Consider the following 21,803-nt stretch of genomic DNA (forward strand, 5'->3'; position numbering starts at 1 on the left):
TGTTGACAAAGTGGAAAGAAATATAAGGTATTGAATTGGACTGGATAGGACAGGATTGGATTAGAGTGAATTGGAGGAGAATGACTGGGAGTGAGGATGGAGGGATATGTAATATGTGCCCTTAATTTATGTGTACATAGTCTGATGTATGTATATACATGTGTATATTACCTGTGTGTGGTAGCACCAAAGTGAAGACCCTAGAAGAAGTCTTCATTCCCATCCTGCTGAATAAATGCAATGACTTCATGACAGGTCATTCAAAATTGACTCCCTTCAACCACACCAAAACAGCCTAAATTCCATATTCAGAAGCACTATTGTAGCCTGTTAGTTAGATCACATCACCCCTCTGATAAGGTCTCTCTTAATCCTTGTTGGAGAGATGTAATAATACAAGGGGACAGATTCAGAACTGATTAGATGATGAGACAGACATAACAATCCCCAATGGACTAATGTATGACTTGGAGAAAAATCTCTAATGAAGTGCCCTAGGGATCTGACTTTGGCCTTGCTATGTGCAAAATTATTTTCAATGACTTGAATGAAAGCAAAGATGCCACAAAGCTGGGAGAGGTGTCTAATATGCTAGGTGACCATCAGGATCCCAAAAATCTCTCAACAGGGTAGAGCAACGAGCCAATGTTAATTACGTGAAATGTAATAAAGTCTTAGGTTCAAAAAGCCAACTTCACAAAAAGATGGTCCTGCTGTAACTCCATATCAGTTTGTCCGATAAGTAAATGCTTGTTGGCTTATCTGAAAAAGATCTTGAGGTTTTAGTGGACCACGAGCTCAACACCTGTTCAGCTCAATACTATGCTCTACACACCCTTGTCTTACCACCATCATTCCCTACCAGACCCCGAGTCTGGATTGCTCCAATCATCCACTAAATGGTCCCATTAGAGTGCTACTTAAGAGAACTGGAAAACATCCTGAGGGTGTGCTGATTACAGATTGATGTCACATGATCTCAACTAAATTTTCACTCCTGCAAAGCAGTCCTTCTGCACCTCCCAAGTGATTTGCTATCCCACCTTCACACTGGCTTTTTCCGACCGTTTCATCCTTCCTTAAGCCTCCCGTGGCATCCTTCCCCTGCCCCTCTCAACTGAGAACCTCTCCTCATTTCACTGGAAAAGTTAAGACAATCTGCTGAGAGCTCCCTCTTCCCTCCTCTTCATGTTACCCAGATGTCTTCCAGCACTCTCTCCTCTTCCCCTCCTGTATTGTAGGAAGAGATGGCCAGTCCCTTTGCCAATACAAACACAAGTACATGTGGTTCCATTTATCCCATCTTTGCCAGTAGGTTATTCTCTCTACCATCTCCTCTTTCTCATTAATTTTCCATCTCTGCCTGGCTCCTGGCTGCTGGCTACATACATGTCCATGCCCTATAAACATCCTTCATCTTTCTCTCTCAATCTCTGTGTGTGTGTCTCTCTCTGTCTCTGTCTCTGTGTATGTGTCTCTCTCACACATACATACATACATACACACACACACACACACACGCACGCACACACACACACACACACACACACACACACACACACACGACCACTCAATCTAATCATACCCTTTGGGTCTCCTCCTATCTACCTCTCTTCCTCTTCATGCTAACCTCCTTAAGGAAGCTGTCCCTAACTGGTGCCTTCACTTCCATTCAGCTCATTCACTTCTAAACCCATTGCATTCTAGCTTCTGAACTTATCATTCAATTATAATTGCTATCTCCAAAGTTCACCAGAATCGATTCATTGCTGCATCTAATGGACTTTTCTCAGTCTTAGCCCCTTTGTAGCTCTTGACAGTGCCAATCCCCATCTACATTCTCTCTTCTCTCCAGGTTTTTTTGACTGCTATCTCCTCGTTCACCTCACCTTTCTGACCATTCCTCAGTTTCCTTTGTCCAGATCACAACCCCTAACCATGAGTGTCTACCAAGGGTCTATCCTGTGCTCTCTCGTCTTCTCTCTAGCTCTCTTAGTGATGCTATCAGCTCCCACAGATTCCATTATCATCAGTCTATGCAGATAATTCCCAAACCTATATTTTTGTTCCTGTTGTTCAGTCGTTTTTCAGTCATGTCTAACTCTTCACAACCCCATTTGGGGTTTTCTTGGCAGATACTGGAGCAGTTTGCCATTTCCTTCTCCTGCTCGTTTGACAGATGAGGAAACTGAGGCAAACAGGATTAAGTGACTTGCTCAGGGTCACACAGCTAGTTGGTGTCTGAGGCCAGATTTGAACTCAGGAAGATGAGTCTTCCTGACTGCAGATCTGGCACTATCCACTGTGCCACCTAGCTAAATATATACATATATACACAGCCCTAATCTCTCTCTTGTATCTCCCATCACCAATGGCCCTGTGGACATTTCCAGTTCAACATGTACATGAACCCAATTGTGCTACCGATAGTGACACAGGCCTCCTTGTTGTTCCTCAAACAGGCCACTCCGTCTCCTAACTCCAGATATTTTCAGTAGCTGTTCCCCATTCTTGGATCTCCTCATTTCCCACCTCCTAACTCCCCTTCAAGTCTCATTTAATGTTCCACCTTCTAGAAAATGCTTTCCCCAGTCCTCTTGAATCTTAGTGCCTTCTTCTGAGATTACATTTACACTGTATATCCCATGTCCCAAAAGTCTCATTGCAGTTTTATACTTGAATAACTTCAGAAGTACAGAAAGTGACATTTGAAAGGTGAATTATTTAACTTTTTTTTTTTTGGTGAGGCAATTGGGGTTAAGTGACTTGCCTAGGGTCACACAGCTAGTAAGTGTTAAGTGTCTGAGGTTGGATTTGAACTCAGGTCCTCCTGAATCCAGGGCCAGTGCTCTATCCACTGTGCCACCTAGCTGCCCCCAATTATTTAAATTTTTAAAAGATTAATGAGTTTCTTATGAAAAATTCAACAGAACCACTGCATCACTCTAGTAGATTTTCAAATTTTGTAAAAACTTTAATCAGCTGATGCTCAGTGACTGAAAGGATTGCATTTGTAATCCAGGCCTTAAGATCTTCTCAAGAATGAGGGCTTTTTTGATGCCTACATGACAGTTTCAACATGATCCCAACAAGAAAAAGTCTAACAGAGGTAGATCAGGTGAGTAAAGTAGCTGAACAAAAGTACCTTTTCTACTGATTCAAAGATCTGAGAAAGCCACATCCAGAAACTCTCATTTGTGCAAGGCACAATGCAGAACTTACACTTCTGAAGTTATTAAAGCTTAAAACTGTACTAAGACATTTGGGACACTGCACATCATATATGTTCATAATTATTTCCAATTGTCTCCCCCATTAGATTGTGAGCTCCTTGAGGGCAGGGACCATGTTTTTACCTTTCTTTGCCTTGACACATAACAAAGGCCCCCTAAATGCTTGTCAACTGACTGCCTTGACAGGAATCAACTGCATTATGTAGTAATGAAAAGAGATCATGAAATCAGGTTGCACTGAGACCTGTGGCATCCGAAATCATCACAGATTTGAAAGATCATAGATTTAAAGCTGAAAGGGACCTCTAGGATCATCTAGTCCAATGTCCTTATTTTACAGATGGGGGTGGGGAGCAGCTTGAGGCTCAGAGATGGGAATTATTTGCCAAGGTCACACACAGGTGTTAAGTGACAGAGCAGGATGTGATCATTTCATTGTATTCAGTCCTCATCAAATCCTATCTTCGCTGTTGTGTTCTGTTCTGGGTATCATAATTTAGGAAGGACAGTGATAAAAATGGAGAGTGTTCGAAGGATGGCAGCCTAGATGGTGAAGGACTTCGAGTCAGTACCATACAAGGATCAGCTGTAAGAACTGGGGGTTCTGGAGAAACCTAGAGAAGGGACAACATAAAGGAAAACCATAGCCAGGGTTAAGTCTGGAAGAGTTGTACTGGGGATTATTATTGTTATCATCGTCATCATCGTCATTATCATTATTATTTCAAATCCATCCTCAGAGACTAGCTATGTGGCAAGTCACTCAACTTCTGTTTGCCTCAGTTTCTTCATCTGTAAAATGGAAATAATAATAACACCTATCTCTTAGGGTTGCCATAAGGATCACATGAGTTAATACTTGTAAAGTGCTTATCACAGTGCCCTGGCACATAGTAAGTGCTATATAAATGCTAGCTGTTATTATTAATAATATTATATTTATAATACTAATTATTATTGAGTGTTGGTCATATCATTATTAACTATTAGTAATACAATATTAATACAATAGGTAATATAATAATTACTAAAACTATTAATGATTAGCATTATAGTTTTAATATTAGTAATAATTTGTCATTACAATCTTACTAATTAGTAGTAGTAATCAGTAATTGTATTATTACTCATTATTAGTGATACAATACTAATACAATATCTAATATGACATGATATGATAATAATGGGATTGCTAACATTAATTATTTGCATTATAGTTTTAATATTAGTAGTAATAATTAGTCGTTGCAATCTTACTAAGTATTAGTAATCTGTAATTGTATTATTACTCATTATTAGTAATAACCAATACATCCTTATTATTAATCATTTTTATTAATGTCATATTACCAATACATGTATTATTACTGATTATTAGTCATTAGTGGGAGTGCCCTGGTCCCTTACTACTATCATCATGATAATTAATATTAACAACAATAGCTAGCAATTCTACAGGGCTTTAAGGTTTGCAAAGTGCTTTCTTGATTCTCTCATTTGATCTTTGAAGCAAGCCTAGGATGTAGGAGTAGATGAACTCGGGTCTTCCTGACTGCAGGTGCAGAGCTCTGCCTACTGCGCCCCCTTGTGGCCTCTGTAGAGGAGCCGTGTTCTGTTGGCTCCAGGAGCAAAGGGTCTGAGTTCCAAAGAGACAGCTTTAGATAGAATGTCAGAGGGGAAATCCCCAGCGATCAGAGCCACCCAGAGGTGAAATGCGCTTCCTCTGGAGGCAGCAGGGATTGGCAGGCGTGCTGTCAAGCCGATTCTTGCTCACTTATTGCTGGTGCCTGAGGCCCCTTCCGATTCAGGTGATCTGTATTTCAGCGTCTCCTCTGATGTCCCATGAAAATTATAACTACCGGGGACAGCTAGATGGCGCAGTGGATAAAGCACCGGCCCTGGATTCAGGAGGACCTGAGTTCAAATTCGGCCTCAGACACTGGACACGTACTAGCTGTGTGACCCTGGGCAAGTCACTTAACCCCCATTGCCCCGCAAAAAAAAAAAAAATTTATAACGACATCTAGATTATGTCGTGTTTTAAGGGCTGCACAGCACTTTGTCCATTATTTCATCTGATCCTCGCAACAGTCCTGTAAAATAGATACCAGCGTTATCTTCGTTTTGCAGATGAGGAAATCGAGGCAAACCTGGGTGATGTGACTTGCCCAGGGTCACACGATTTGTGAGGCAGGGTTTGAACTGACGTCGTCTTCCTGACCCCAAGGCCATTGCTCTATCCCTACACCACCTAAGTGACAGAGAGGTTTGGGGCGCTGGCCCAGTAATGGACTATATGCTCATCATTCCACAGCCTGCCTGGCTAGATCAGAAAAGCCCGTCATCAGGTGAGCCACACCTGGGGTACCAGTCATCAGTCACCACCACACTCAAAGAGCCCCTCCCAAGTCAGAGAGAGGTTGGGCTCCACCTTGTGAGGAGGGGGCGGAGAGGGCTCAAGTGACATGCAAACGGATTAAATAGCTGGCAAATGGTCCGGCCGTCTGAGAGGGTGAGATCCTGAGAACGCCCCGAATGGCCTGTCTTCTTAAGGATGGTGCAGTGATGGGTGGTTACGGATAACGGCCAGCAGATGGCGCCCAGAGCCTTCATTCTGATTTAGAGCCACCTACAATGCGAGCACGAGGTTCCCTGGGACCAAGACTATCTATCTCCTTCTAAAGAATGTTTTCTTTTTTTGAAAGGCGGGGTCTGTCTCTTCCCACCCCCACCCCCAAAACCAGGGGCTCCCTGAAGGTCACGACTGTTTTTCCCTTTAAAATAATAGGTCATTTTTCTATAATGCTTCATAAAACCGGGGGAGGCAAGTAGTTCTTATTATTATTATTATTATTATTATTATTATTATTATTATTGAAATAATAACGATATCTAGCCTTTCTGTAGCATTTTAAGGTCTGCAAAGCACTTTACATATGTTCTCTCATTGATCCTCACAACCCTGGGAGGTAGGTGAGAATTTTGCAGATGAAGAACCGGAGGCTAGGAGACTTGCCCAGGGTCACACAGCTATAGATGTGAATCAGGATCTGAACTCAGTTCCTCCAAACACCGAATCCACCACCCTATGCCCCTCTCCACCTAGCTGCCCATTATGATGCCCGTTTTGCAGATGACGAAGCTAAAGTTCGGAGAGCTAAGCAAGTTGTCCAAGGGCATGCAGCTTCTGTTTTATCTTTCCTATGAGACTAGGGGTTCCCTAAGGGCAGGGTAGTGTCTTCTCCTTCAGGTCCCCCCAATCCTGGCCTCTGGCCCCCAGTACCCAGTCCAGAATTCTGCCTACCGCATTCTTAGGACAGAGAGAGTTGTTTGTCCTCACTCTCTCTGGTGTTTTGAAAACCCACGGCATCTTCCATAGAGGGAGAATTGAGGGAAGGGAACCATGCCTTTTGCTACAAGTCATCAGATCCTGCCCTGCTGTGGCTCTGCAAAGTGACCGCTCCCTCAGGGAGCTCCCCTCCAGAATCTCCGGTTCCCACGTACCCCGGGGTAGCCCAGCACGGTCCAGTGGGAAAGGCTGAAGGCTCCTCATTTGAGGGTGGGATGATGTCAGCCCTGCCTCTGGAAGTGGAATCCCATCACTTGACCCTGCACCACTGGGGAGGCTAAGTGACCCGTTTCACTTTCATCCAGTGATGATGGGGCCCCTGCTGCTCCAGAGTGTGATCCTATCAGCCAATTCGTGGAGGTGGAGCCTGGCCTTTCCTCACTGTGGATAGCGTCTGAGGAGCCAGAAGGTACTACCGACTAGGACAAGGACACATCAAATCTGGATCTAAGTCTCAGGCTCTACTTCACCCTAAGAAGACTGACCCCTAATCCAACCACTGGCTCATCTCCAAACAAGGTCACAGACTGGCCTCTAACCCCAGCAAGAGGCTGAGTTTTAACCTGACAAGTCTTTTATCTCTAATCTTGGTCACCCACTGGCCCCTACCCCCAACCACCAACTGCCCTCAGCCACAGGCTGACCCCTGACCCAGGGTCTCCTTAGATTATCAGCACTTTGGGGTCACCCAGGCCCTGCCTCCCACCCCAGGGAGCTAAACATGATTTTTTTTTTGGGTGAGGCAATTGGGGTTAAGTGACTTGCCCAGGGTCACACAGCTAGTAAGTGTCAAGTGTTTGAGGTAGGATTTGAACTCAGGTCCTCCTGACTCCAGGGTCAGTGCTCTATCCACTTTGCCACCTAGCTGCCCCTTAAACATGATTTTTTAAAAAAGGAGAACCTGATGACCAAAAAGAACAAGGTATAGACAAAAAGATGTAAGAATTTAATTAACTGTGGCTTTAGGGATGAGTGAATTAAGGAATGAATGAATGGACGGACTGAGAAAGGGTCAGACACCTTTTATTCCAAAAGTATCGAAGGCACTTACAATACAGAGCAGGGAGAAAGGAGGGGAAAACTGAGAGGCACCGAGAAGTCCAATCAGAAGGGTGCACAAAGAGCAAGTGCAAGGGGTTAGAAGTGGATCCCTACCCCGGCCCTGTTAGAAGGTACAGTACAGTATGTAAGGAAGCTACAGGGGAGGCCCTGGGTAAAATCAGCTGAGGCTTCTGCATGTTAAAAAAAAAAAAAGATAAAAAATTAATTCTTCTCAGGATCAGGATAAACAACCCCATGGGCCTTGCAGAATGAGAGGCCCCGGGGAAAGGGTCCTGAGGCTCCGGCTCTCTGGGCCCAGACGCCTCTCAGGTCTCACGCTGGAAAAGGTCTTGGTACATCTCGATGAGGCGGGCTGCCTCACGCTGGCCGGAGAGCAGGGCGCCATGGGTGGTGGAATAGTATTTTCGGTGAGTGGCCTCCCCTGAAAACAGGACCTGCATGGGCTGGAATCAGAGAGAAACAAAGGTGAGACAGCTGAAAGCCTTCCAGGAGGGGGGAGCAAGGTAGGTGGCGCAGTGGATAAAGCACTGGCCCTGGATTCAGGAGGACCTGAGTTCAAATCCGACCTCAGACACTTGACACTTACTAGCTGTGTGACCCTGGGCAAGTCACTTAACCCTCACTGAGAAAGAGAGAGGGAGAAGGAAGGAAGGAAGGAAGGAAGGAAGGAAGGAAGGAAGGAAGGAAGGAAGGAAGGAAGGAAGGAAGGAAGGAAGGAAGGAAGGAAGGAAGGAAGGAAGGAAGGAAGGAAGAAAGGAAGAAAGGAAGAAAGAAAGAAAGAAAGAAAGAAAGAAAGAAAGAAAGAAAGAAAGAAAGAAAGAAAGAAAGAAAGAAAGAAAGAAAGAAAGAAAGAAAGAAAGAAAGAAAGAAAGAAAGAAAGAAAGAAAGAAAGAAAGAAAGAAAGAAAGCAGGCCTTCTGGGGTAATATGGGGGGGTGAGGTCTGCCTACCCAGGACCCCCCTCTGGTCTCAAATTGCTACTAAGCTGGTACTGAGGCCTTAGGCACCACCTCCCCTCCCCAACTCCTATCCCATAAGCCCATGCCTCCCCAAAAGGCCAGATTCTCAGCACTGGAAAGGGCGTCAACAGCCATCACGTCCAGCCTGGGCGGGACAAGAACCCTCACTATGACATAAGCGATAAGAAGCCATCCATCTTGTGCTGGACACTCATGATTTCCCAAGGCAGCCCAAAATGCAGAACGAGACTCATCTTTCATGCAAACATCAGCCCTTCAAGGAGGAAGCGCGTCTCCTGCCAAGGGCCTTCTCTTATCTGGGCCAAACAACCCCAGGCTTTGGAAAGGATCCTCAAATGTCGCGCGTGACCTCCTTGGTACCCTCCGCCATTCCAGTCGGCCTTCCCCGCACACCGTCCAGCTCTCCCCCACTTCCCAAGATCCTTCCCAACCTTTGGAGCTAGAAGTGAACACCACGTTCCCACTGATCCCCTCCTTATTCCCAGACACCCAGCCTCTTTCCTCCTGTGCTCTGGCTTCAGGGCTTGACCCTATGGACATACACATCGTCTCCTCATTAGAAGGGAAGCTCCCTGGGGGCAGGAACTGTCTTTGCCTTTCTCTGTGTCCCCAGAGTCTAGCCCTGTGCCATGCTTCTTGATTGATCGATAGTCCTGGGTTCTTCCCCGGGGGGGTTGCCCATGAATACTGAGGGAGCTTAGCTGAGTCTCCAGCTGGATGGGGACTGATCTCACGCTTTTCCCCACAGCATGGCTGAGTCCAGGGCCGGTCCTGGGTGTCCCCCTTCCTCCCTCCCACACCCAGGAGGGTCCCCCACTCACTGCTGTCTTAGAGCTCTCTGTGTAAGGCAGCGGCTTGGCCAGTCTCTCCACGTCAGCCCCACTCGAGCCCACTTGGGTGTAGGAGTAGGAGCCCCGGAAGTGAGGGTTGCTGCCCCAGGAGGAGCGGAGGATCCGGCGAGGCTTCGGAATGTCCGGGTTCCCTGTTAGGGATCCACACAAGAGGAGGGGGTGAGAAGGAGACCGGGGAGGATGCAGAGCCCCCTAAGGGCCTGAAAGCTGAGGAAATTCCCTGACCCACAGGTGAGACAGAGCCAGCGGCCACCTCAGGGATGGGGAGGAAAGAGGCAAGGGGGAGGGAGGGTTGGGAAGAAAGTCACACCGGATGAGAGGCAGTGTGGTGCAGTGGGAAGGGAGCTGGCGAGTCAGGAAGGCCTACGTTGTAATCTCAGCTCTACCACTTACTTCCTGGCGACTGTGGGCATCGGCATCTCTGAGACTTGGCTTCTCATCTCCAAAAAACCCAGAAATTTGTATTCGATGACCCCCAACGACCCCTGCAGCCCCAAATCTAAGCTTGGCCAAAGAGACGCCGAGTCTTCGAGTCAGAAGGACCTGGCTTCAACTCCGGACTCAGCCATCTGTTACCCACGTGACTTTGGGCAAGTCCTTTAACTGCTCTTGGCCAGTCACAGCTCCAAAATGGGGGGAGGGAGTCGAGAAAAGTCCATCTTCTTTCCTTCAAGACTCAGGTGAAGGGAGGGCCACCTTCTACGGGAGGCCTCTTCTGACCCACCCTGCCCTCACCAACACACCCTTGCCCACCCTCGGCCCTCGGGTATAATTCTGTGTCTGTTCTGTATGCCAAGATCCGGATCTGACTAGACTGTCAGCTCCTTGAGGGCAGGAACTCGCTCTCACTTTCTATCTTGGTAGCCCCAACATCTAGCACGGTGCCCAGCACACAGGAGATGCTTAATAAATGCCAACTGATTGATTTACTCTCGAGAACCTTCTGGCTCTAAATCTAAGATCCTAGGGCAGCTAGGTGGCGCAGTGGATAGAGCACCAGCCCTGGATTCAGGAGGACCTGAGTTCAAATCCGACCTCAGACACTTAACACTTACTAGCTGTGTGACCCTGGGCAAGTCACTTGACCCCAAATGCCTCATAAAAAAAAAAAAAAGATCCTATCGGCCTATCACTACTCCTAAGTCACTGAGATTCTGTGGGCTTCTTTTTCCTCATCTGGGAAATAGGGGCCAATAACATACCTCCTGGGGGCAGCTAGGTGGCGCAGTGGATAAAGCACCGGCCCTAGATTCAGGAGGAACTGAGTTCAAATCCAGCCTCAGACACTTGACACTTACTAGCTGTGTGACCCTGGGCAAGTCACTTAACCCTCATTGCCCCACAAAAACCAACAAAATTTTAAAAAATAAATAAATAACATACGTACTCCCTGATCCCCAGAGGTGAAGCCCTACTGGGATAATAGACTGGATATATAAACACAAGTGGTGGGATCCAAGAAAGAGCTCAGCCCTGATTGGGCTAAGCATGCTCTTTGTGATAGACACAGAAGGAAATGGAGTGGCAAGCACGGGCTCCGGTACTCGACAGGAGAAGGCTTGTGTCCTCTTCTCTTTCTGAACCAATTCAGCTCTCCTACAACCTTCTCTAGTCTCACCCTGGTCTGTCTGGGTCCTTGCAGGCCACGCCATCCTAAACCACGCTCTGCCCTGGCCTCCCTATCTGGAAAGTCTCTACGGATGGGCCCAAATGGGCCACGACTCCGCCATCCAATGACCGGGCTAGCTAAGTTTGGAGAAGCTCGGCCCCAGGTTGGCCAGAAACCCTCAAGGACCAGCTGTTAAGTTTCAGGGGAGCTGTAACTACAGTGATGAAGGGAAGACTCACCCGGGGAAATCGCAGCTGCTAAAAGCATTTTTTCACTCAACCTCATTTTTAAAATGGAAAAAAAAGGAGGCCCAGCAAGGAAGAACGTGTACTCATTTAAACCAAGAGCCTTGGAAATGAAAGGATAAGCACAAACATCTAGAGCTAAAACACCTGGATTTCAGCACCAGCTCTCCTGAGTACTAGCCCGGAGTCATCGGACCTCTGTGATTTGGCTTCCCCAAGTGCGCAATGGGGACAAAAATAGCCTGTGCCAGCCGGAGTTCTTTTCAGCATTTGTAAGAGCCTGGCACAACGTAGGAGTTACTGTTATGATGATGACAGCCATTATCAGTATCAGGAGGAATGCACTGGCCTGGCTCCTGTGATCAGGTAACTAACTGTTCATCCCTGGTCATCTCAGTTCTATAGCTTAGTCATATACACGGTGTCTCCTCATTAGAGTGAGAACTTCTTGGGGCAGCTAGGTGGCGCAGTGGATAGAGCACCAGCCCTGGAGTCAGGAGGACCTGAGTTCAAATCCGACCTCAGACGCTTAACACTTACTAGCTGTGTGACACTGGGCAAGTCACTTAACCCCAATTGCCTCACTTAAAAAAAAAAAAAAGAGTGAGAACTTCTTGAGGTTAGGGACAATTTCTCCCTAACTTTCTCTGTATCCCCAGCACTTGGTACAGCGCCGGCATGGGGTCAATACATGCTTATTGACCACTAGCGGCTGATTATTACGGTGAGGAGCATCGGGTGGGGCTCGCGGAGCCCCCCGGCCGCTAGAGAGCAGCCCCGAGAGAAGGTGCTACAGGGGGATCACAGCATCATAGATTAGGAGCTGAAAGGGGCTTTCAAAGCCAACTAATGTTATAAGGGAAGGAGCTGCCACCCAGGGAGGTGAGGTGATTTTCTCCCCAGTCACCGACGGTAAGCATGAGAGGCGCTATTTGCACTCGGGCCCTTCGACTCTAAGGCCGGTGATCTTTCCATTAGCATCTGCCTCTCAGGCCCGTTTCCCTGCCCCTCCTGTCTTAGCCCATCTGCTCCTCAAATGACAGATGACAAGGCACAGGTGACCGCTGGGGGAGGCTGCGGGAGGACAGATGCCCCCACCCGCCGCCCACCTGTGAACTTCCGGAGCATGTCGGTGCAGATCTCAGCCACGGCCTCGTCGTCACACTTCTCCATGACCAGGGCCTCCTCCCCGCAGATCCAGCCACTGAGCACATGGCCGTAGCGCTCCGGGGGGTAGAGCACGTCGAAGCCGCAGATCTTGCGGTACCAGAGCTCCTCGGGGTAGGTGAGGCTCCGGCTCTCGGCCTCGTCCTCCCACACGAACTGGAGGCTGTTGCATTCGGCCCCCCAGAAGGGCTCTTCGAACTCCAGGAAGATCTTGTCCGTGGTGCCGATGCCCAGGCGGCGGATGGCTCCCGCCTTCTCGGAGGGAAGCCCGGGCCGGAAGAGGGTGGGATGGTGCTTCTTCAGGACGCCCAGGGACACGGTCACGATCACGTGGTCGGCCGGGATCACCTCGCAGTCCTCGCACTCCACGGCCACCGGCCACTGGCTCCCTTCCTCTTCCCCCACTTCGCTCCTGTCGTCGCCGGGGTCCTCCCCGCCTTCGTCAGAGGTGTCGTTGTTGTGGTCGGCCAACTGCTCGATCTCGGGGCCGCCCCGTCGGGCCGCTGCCCGGTCCCAGTGCACGCAGCGGACCGCCTTGCCCAGCTGGATGACGCGGTCTGGGATGTCCTGGGCCAGCAGCTCCACGATGCGCATGAAGCCACAGGGGATGACGTGGTGGGCTCCGGGAATCTCCGTCCACTCTCCGAAGGCACTGAGGGACACCTCGTCCATGCTATGGGAGCTGCTCTCACAGCTCTCCACCTGATGAAGGGAGCAGAAACAAAGGGGGACAGAGAATGAGGAAGAGATAGCGAGGGCTTCTAAGTGACGAGAGTCAGAGGCCCCCCCAAAAAAAGAACAGAACCTCCCACACAGTCACCCTTCTGTGTCTTCCATAAGAGTGGGGGGCACCCAAAGTCCGGGATGAGGGGGGCAGCTAGGTGGCACAGTGGTTAGAGCACGGGCCCTAGATTCAGGAGGACCTGAGTTCAAATCCAGCCTCAGACACTTGACACTTACTAGCTGTGTGACCCTGGGCAAGTCACTTGACCCTCATTGCCCCACAAAAAAAAAAAAAGTCCGGGATGGTTTCCAACATGAACCCAGGAGCTCCCAAGGTCAGCCCCGTGTCTTTTATTGGTAAATGGTCCCAGTGCCTCCCATAGGGTCCTGCATACAGAGCAGAGACTTGAGAGCCGTTCCTTCGATCAATCAGTGAACAGATGAATGAGGGTCAGCCAACGTCCGAGACTCAATGTAACGTTACTCCCAGGCCTTGCAAGCAGCTGAGATGTGATAAATGTTTGCTCAGTTCATTCATGAATGAGTTAATGGTGGGATCCATGGGTGGGGGGCAGCTTGAGGCAGCGGAAAGAACACTCCACTGGCCAAGGACCCTGATTCCCATCTCAGCCCACCTGCTTACTGCGTGTACTAGCTACTGGGCGTGCCAGCAGTTCCCCTCTTTGGGCCTCAGTTTCCTTCTCCATAAAATCAGGGTGTCAGACTCAGCGGCCTCTGGATCCCTCCAGTTCTCAGCCTGTCTGACTGGGAGATACCCTCTCGCCCCATTAGACCAAAGGGCCTCTTAGGGCTTGGGAGGACCACGTCTTTCCCCCAAATCAGGCAGAAGACTCCCTGAGAACAGGAACTGTCTCCCCCATTAGGTCAGGGGCCCCACGGCGCAAGGGATGTGTCCCCTTCCTCTACTTCTCCCCTCACTGTCCAGCCCCCAGAGACCAGGGAATCATGGATCCCCAGAGATAATCTAGATCACCCCCCTTCATCTGCCAGGGAGGAAAGAGGCCCCCCAAGGGTCAGAGCCTCGGCCCGGGCTCCGCCCCACCCCAGGCCTGCCCCGCCCCGAGGCTGCCGCCCCACCTTCAGATACTGCTGGATCATGGCAAGCTTCAGGCATTTGGTGGCGTCGGAGTCATCCGGGTCGGCTTTGATGCGGTTTCGCACCTCTTCTCGGGTGAAGACACCCACGCTGTTCTGACTCTCAGCATTGACTGGTTTACCTCGCTGGAAGAACTCCTGGGTCAGGTTATAGACCTGGGGGGAGGAAGAGACCGGCTGAAAGGCTTTCCCGAGGCCATCCAGTGAGTGCTACAGCGAGAAGGCCCTCTCCTCTTCCAAAGGAGGAAACTGAGTCAGCTAAGACGGACCGAGTGACTTAGCCACGGAAATAGGAAGCAGGGTCACAGAAGCACCGATCTTGAGTGGGAAAGAACCAAGAGGCCGACCACTTCCACGGCCTCATTTTACAGATGAGGAAACAGAATAAGCAAGCTGCCCACGGCCACACAAGGAGCAAGGCACAGGAATCTAACCAGGACTTCTGGCTCTACGTCTAGTACCCCACCCACTACCTCAATTGTAACCCACATTCCAACTCCAGCCTCCCTCCAGGTACCAACTCCAAGTCACCTCCTCCAGGGAGCCATCCTTGATTAGTCTCCCTAGACACTGTGCCCGTTCTTTTATGCCCCTTAGCACTTGCCTACTTCATTCCACTAGACCAACTTTTCTTAGTTTGTTTTTTTAATGCTCTTTTCTTAATGATCTCATGTGTGTGTTGTCTCCTCCATAAAACCAGGAGGTCCCTGACAGATGCAAGATCCGACAGAAGTCTCCTTAAGGGGTCCCCCGCCCCCAGACCAGAGGCTTACTGAAGACAGAAAGACGTCAGCCTGATGACTCCAGGAGGTTGGGGTGGGGGTACCACATCCCATAATCACAGGAGTGGCGAGGACATCGCTGGCCAGCCAGACCAACCAGTGCCTCAGAAGGAAGGCCCTCGTGAAATACCTGGCAAGGGGTCACCCAGCGCCTGTTTGAAGGCCTCCTGGGAGGCAAAGCCGGCCCCTCTCCCCAGGGCAGCCCATCTCACTGACACCAGAGAGCCCTCACTGCTTCTTGATATCCTGGTCCCTGATGAACCCCAAGAGGAAGGAGAATTTTCCTGGGTCCTAACCGGGCTCGGTTTCTAATGGAAATTCCCTGCGTGACCTTGAAGCTATGAATGAACCTCGATGACCCCGTTTCCTCCGTCAAATGAACAGGCCCCTCCAGCTCTAACAGGGTGTCTCCAAGACTTTAGTGAGAAAAAGAAATCCCCCTCCCTGGTGGCTTGGCACTCCAGGGCTGCGTGACTGACACTGGAGGGGACCGGGCCAGGCCCCACATGTGTCTGTGCACGTCTCTCTCTCCCACAGTCTGCTGTTCCCCACTGAGATCTCTGGTTCTATTGCAAGGATGTGTGTTAGAGCCCTGGAGGACAGGCTGTCAGAGAAGGGGAGGCGAGGGGGAAAGAGTTCCTTAAAGAGACCTCACCCTTCCCTTAGCTATCAAGCAATGCCACGGAGACCCAGCTGGTCTGGTTTAATGAAACAACCACCACCACCTCAGGGCCACGTCGGAAAGGGCAGTGCCACTGTACTGTGGATCGAGCACTGGAAGAGTCAGGAAGACCTGGATTCAAACTACCTCAACTCCTTACCAGCTGTATGACTCCAGGCAAATTCCTTAACCTCTCAAGGACTGTTTCTTCATGTGTAGAGTTAGGGGGCAGAACTCAGTGGCTGCTCTAGATCGATGAACCTAAGTCATTTAACCTCTCTGGGCCTCAGTTTCCCCATCTTCTAAAGTCCCTTCTAGCTCTAAAGATACGGGGCAAGGGGGTGAGGATGGGGCAGGTGACAGAGAAGGCTCACATAAGGAACCCCCAGGTGGGGGCCTCTGAGAAACACAGTGTGGATACCCAAGCCTTTCCAATTCCCCACGTCTGAGGTCCGCCACACGACGTTTTCCTGTCTCTGGATGAGGACCTGCTTCTGGAGTCAATCTCACAGCTTTCTAATCAGGAGCTCCTGTGACCCCCCCCCCGCCCCCCAAGAATCCCCTCACCAGGCTCCCTGACTTCTTTGCCAGACTCGGTGCCAACTCAGGGCTCCGGCCTCCGAGGCCACTTCTTAGAGTCTTCCCACCCGAGCCTCCGTCTCTAACCAGCTCGAGTCCAGGAGGTAGAAGCTGGTGCGCCACTCCTGGCTCTCTAATGCCTGGAATGCGTGAGTCATCTTTCTGGGGACCAGCATGGCCACCAGGTGACCTCCTGCGGTCTTCCTGAAGTACGATTTTCCTCCCTCCCCTTCCCCTCATGTGCTGTCTTCTACTAGAAGAGGAGGGGAAGGAGAGGGAGAGGGAAAGGGAGAGAAAGAAGGAAGGAAGAGAGGAAAGGAGAGAGGGAGGGAGAGGGAAAGGGAGAGGGGGAGGAGCATGCCTAGCATTTAGCACAGTGTTCCAGCACACAGTAAGCATTTAATAAATGCTTTATCTATCTGAGGATGAAGGTCTATGATCCTTTCATCTAAAGCTGGAAGAGATTAAGTGATTTATCCAAGGTCACACAGTTAATCAGCGGCAGAGGCAAGATTTTAACCCAGCCCCCCCTAAATCCAGGACCATTGCTCTTCTCCCCACTGGACCCTGAGATCTTCCACGTTTGAGGCCATTCAAAAGCAGCCCCATGGACCATAAAAACCAGCCCCCAAGGGGAGCCTGGGCATTGAGGCCGTTCTTTCAAGGACGGCCTTGGGCTGGCTCAGCTAGGCTCTCCTTAGGAACCACCACCACCCCCTGACTCCAGGGACAGGCAGGCCATGGGTCAGGGCTCTCTGGAGAGGGAAACGTGCACAGATACACATGAGCCCCTCTGGAGCAACCTAGTGGGTGTGAGGATAAGGACAATCCCACAGGGCCAGAGCTGGAGGTCACCTGGGAGGGGAATTTCTTTTCCCACAGAAGTCTCAGAGTCACAGTCTTAGGACTGATGCCCTAATTTGACAACAGAGGAAACAGTCCTAGAGCAGTTAAGTTACCCAAGGTCACACAGAGCTCAGTCCCAACTAAGAAGTCGATCAATTCCCCCTCCCCTTGAGATGAGTCTCATAGGGGATGGGTAACATCAAGAAAAACTTCCTATTCTGACTGGAGCAAGGCTGTCTTCTTAATAACTGATCCACACAAGGTATCAGAATACCAATTATAGCTCCTTTCCCAATCTGGTTACCTTTCTACAAGGCAAGTGAGAGATAAGAGAAACACAAAATAGGAGAGTAGGGTGGGACTTTGGGGGCCACCTAGCCAACCAGCAATCACCTCCGTAAAATCCCTGACAAAAAGTGACCTTGAAAGTGACCACCTTTCAAGGCTTCAATTATTTCCTTATAATAAACCGAAATCTGGAGCCAAGCAACACAAGCCTAATCCCCATTGCAGGTGATGATCCTTCCAGGATAAACATCCCCATTTCTTTCAACTAAATGGTAAGTTACAAAGAGTAACTCAGATATTAATGACTTGAGAAGTATTCATAAAAACCGTAAGGCAGAATGGCGGAAAGGATAGAGGATTGGCCTTGGAGTTGGGAAGCCTTGAGTTCAAATCCCCCCTCTGACACACACTAGCTCTGGAACCTACCCCAGTCCCTTCAGGTCTCAGTGGCCCCGGGGCCATTCTCAAAGACTCTAAGTTACCAAGGAGCAGTCAATTTTCCTCTTGGAGGGCCCCTCCCGGTCACTGAGCATTTCCCACACCAATAAGATCAAGACAACCAAGCGGTGGGGTGGACGGAGCAGTAGCTATGGAAAGGGAAAGATCCAAATTCAAATCTTGCTTAATAACTTCATGGCCCTCAACAAATCACTTAGCTTCTATTTCTCTCATCTGTGAAATGGGTTTGAAAATAGCAGCTCCTTCTTTCCAAGATTGTTGTGAGGATCCAATGAGATAACACTTGTACTGCTGTTGGTCAGCACTGTCCAACTCTCTGTCACCTGTTTTCCTGGTATGACCAATTCCTTCTCCAGCTCATTTGACGGACGAGGAAACCGAGGCAAACTAGGTCGAGTGGCTTGCCCAGGGTCACTGAGGCTGGATTTGAACTTAGGAATAGGAGTGTTCTCACACCACCTCCCAGCCTTGGGGAGCGCCTCTCCTCACCTCCCCCCACCCACGACGGCCCCGTCACCCACCTCGTTGTATAAATCGCTGAATTCCTCAACCACGTCCTTAGGGATTCTTTGGCCGCGATTGGTGAGGTAGTAGGCCACGCCATTCTTGGAGTAGAGGCTGATGCGGCCCACACTGCGCTCCCCATCAGTGGTCTCTTCCAGCAAGCCATTCTCTTCTGCTAGATGATAGACGGGGTTTCCATGGGAACCATGGATCCAGGTCGCTCCCAGTTCAAAGGTGGCGTGTTCTGATAAAGAAGACAGCCAGCGTCGTCAGCCCTCCCATTGGCACAAAGCTCCTTAGAGCCGCCAAGAACGAGAAGAGGCCCGGGCCCCCGAGTCAGACCTCCTGATCTCACGGAGGCCGTGACTCGGCCAGCCCCGCACCGTGGGGGTCCTATGGGCAGGGGTCAGAGCCAGAAGGCACCTCCGAGGCCATGGAAATTTAGAAATAGGAAGGAATTCCGAGGCCTTCAGCCCAGTCCTCTTCAATTTACAGAAGAGGAAACCGAGGCCCAGAAAGGAGAAGTGACTCGCCTGAGGCCACGCAGCTCCTCGCTTTCCCACCTTCACCCTGTGATTAGGCAGGGAGCAGAGGAAGGTAACCCACAGACAGCAATAACGGGCCTCCACTGGCTTGGAAGCCAAAGGGCCTGGGTTAAAATTCTGCCTTGGTCTTTTACTGTGTGACTTGGGGAAAGTCAAATCACCTCTCTGGGCCTTAGCTTCCTGAGCTGTAAAGTGAAGAGGACGGGGCGAGGTGGCCTCTGAATTCCTTCCTGTTTTTAAATTTCTCATCTTCAATGCAGCAGAGCCAAGCGGATCATGTCCACTGGACCTGGAGGCACAAAGTTTGAATCCAGCCTCAGACACTCACTAGCTGTGTGGTCCTGGGAAAGTCACTTAACCCATGTCAGCTTCAGTTTCCTTACCTGTAAGACGGGGATAATAATACCATACACCTCACAGGATTGTTGATAGAACCAAATGAGATAATATACATAAGGTGTTTTACAAACCTTGAAGCCCTATATATAAATCATCACCTCCACCACCACCACCACCACCACCACCATCATCCAATGACCAGCCTACTTTAAGGAAAATGCACTGAAAGACTTCAGAGCTCTGAGCAGCGCAGTGCCCAGACTGCCAGGAAGGCAGGACTCCTTCCTCTTGGCTGAGAGGTGGTGGTCTACCGGTGCTGAATGGCACATCTATGACACTGAGGCACTGTCATATTTTTTTGTTTGTTTTAAAAACATGTTGGAGTAACAGAAACATGATGCAATGATCAACTGTGATAGATTTAGCTCCTCTCAGCAATGCAACGATCCAAGACAATTCTAAAGGACTCATGATGGAAAAATGCTCTCCGCATCCAGATAAAAGAACTGTGGAATCTGAATGCAGATTGAACCATACTATTTCTATTATTTGGGGCTTTTTTTTCTTTCTTGAGGTTTTCCCTTTTGTTCTGATTCTTCTTTCACAACATGACTCATGCAGAAATAGGTTTAATGTGATTATACATATATATAACCTATATTAGATTGCTTTCTGTCTTGGGGAGAGGGAAGGGAGAAAAATTTGGAACTCAAAAGCTTATAAAAACAAATATTTAAAACTATCTTTACATGTAACTGGAAAAAATAAAACTATTAAGATTGAAAAAAATGTGTTGGGGATGGTGGGGTTTTTTGCTTAATTGTCTTTCAGCGTCTTTACCCCCTCCCCCTCCTCAATAAACGGCAATGGCTCCCTATTGTCTCTAGATGGAATTCAAAATGCCCCGTTGGACATCTGGCCCTTGCTTTCCACCCTGTAGCTCAATGTCTTGGATGCAGTCTCTCTTCCAGCTGGACTGTCAGCCCCATGACGGTCAGGACCTTCATTCAACAAGAGCTCCTGAGAACCATATTGGTCCATGGCTGGGACAGATCAATGTCAATGTCACGAAGGAAGGACACGTCCCCACTAATTGGGGCCAGTGCTCAGCCCTCATCCCAGGGTAACCCGGGTCTCTCAGACTGCGTCTATCCTTTAGTGAAATAAAAGGGATGGACCGGGACCCGGAGAACCACATGCTCCATTAGCTACTCACTCACTGTACCGACCCCCTTGGGCAGGTGATCTCCCCACCCCCAACCTCAGGTTCTGGAGTCTCCATCTATAAAAGAAGGACAAGAGCAGGGGAGGGGGGAGGAAGGAAGGATGAGAAGAAGACTGGATGAGAGGGTCGGCCCCTCCCACCCGCTCTGTCACTCTATGAGTCATTTCCTCTTGCTCCATCCTGGGCAGACAGAGGTCAACCAGGATCCTGCTTTGGGAATTCCCCTTCCTCCCGACAGTGTTTCAAGCCATATCAAGGACCATAACTCCCATTTCCAGAGCCCTGTAAGGTCACAGAGGGCTCACTTTGCAACAACCTGGTAATGCATAGGTCATCATCCCCACCCTACAGGTGAGGTCACTGACATCTAAGGAGGCCAAGTGACTCACCCAAGGTGATTCAGGTGGTCGGAGTCAGCTCCAGGTTTTTCTGACTCCGGGGTCAACCCTCTTTCCACTACAACAATATGTTCATCCCTCTTTCCCAGAGAATAGAGCCTGAGACTGTACCTGTGACTTCCTTGGTATCAAGAAACACCCTCCGGGGAAGCTAGGTGGCGCAGTGGATAGAGCACCGGCCCTGGAGTCAGGAGCACCTGAGTTCAAATCCGGCCTCAGACACTTAACACTTACTAGCTGTGTGACCCTGGGCAAGTCACTTAACCCCAATTGCCCCACAAAAAAAAAAAAAAAAAACACAGACACACAAAAAAAGAAACACCCTTCACCAGTACAGGTTGGCACCTCTCTCTGTAAATAACTTATAGTCCCAGAGGTTTCCTAGGCCACCCATGGGAAGGGAAGTGACCTGCCTAGGGCCTGGCAGCCAGGATGTATCAGAGGCAGGATTTGAACCCAGGTCATCCCGTCTCTGAGGCCAGGCTTCTGTCTACCACAGTCTGAATACCTCCCTTCCCCGAGCACGTCCTATGAGGCACCAGGCAGCCTGTGAAGGGACCTTACAAACTGGTGGGGGACCATTGAGGGTCTCTAGGACCAGAGCTCCAAAGCCTAGAGGAACCTCAGAGGCCATCAGAGACCCCCCCCCTTCATTTTACAGATGAGACACTGAGGCCCAGGGTGGGGAAACTGAGGCCCAAGGTCACATGTTTAGAGACAGGCCTAAAGTCTGGTCTGACAAGAGGAGGAGGAAGAGAGGAAGAGAGGAGGAAGAGGAAGAGAGGAGGAAGAGGAAGAGAGGAGGAAGAGGAAGAGGGGAGGAAGAGGAAGAGGGGAAAAGGA

At 49.6% G+C, this 21,803-nt stretch overlaps 1 protein-coding gene across 4 annotated transcripts in view; it reads right to left on the bottom strand.

Annotated features, from left to right (window-relative positions):
- Positions 1 to 7,588: 7,588 nt before the first annotated feature.
- SMOX (spermine oxidase) overlaps positions 7,589 to 21,803 on the bottom strand; it is a 60,660-nt gene continuing 46,445 nt past the window's right edge. For 2 of the 4 annotated variants that reach the window (XM_043986709.1, XM_043986710.1), the window contains exons 3-7: positions 18,471 to 18,697; positions 14,317 to 14,490; positions 12,438 to 13,197; positions 9,445 to 9,605; positions 7,589 to 8,087 (exon numbers count right to left, since the gene is read on the bottom strand). In XM_043986709.1, coding sequence (XP_043842644.1) covers positions 7,950 to 8,087; positions 9,445 to 9,605; positions 12,438 to 13,197; positions 14,317 to 14,490; positions 18,471 to 18,697 — 1,460 coding nt within the window. In that variant the 3' untranslated portion in view covers positions 7,589 to 7,949. The remainder of the gene's footprint in view (positions 8,088 to 9,444; positions 9,606 to 12,437; positions 13,198 to 14,316; positions 14,491 to 18,470; positions 18,698 to 21,803) is intronic. The other 2 variants (XM_043986711.1, XM_043986712.1) reach the window with 2 other exon arrangements.

Source organism: Dromiciops gliroides, chromosome 2 (genome assembly GCF_019393635.1).
Source record: "Dromiciops gliroides isolate mDroGli1 chromosome 2, mDroGli1.pri, whole genome shotgun sequence".
NCBI classification, from domain to species: domain Eukaryota; kingdom Metazoa; phylum Chordata; class Mammalia; order Microbiotheria; family Microbiotheriidae; genus Dromiciops; species Dromiciops gliroides.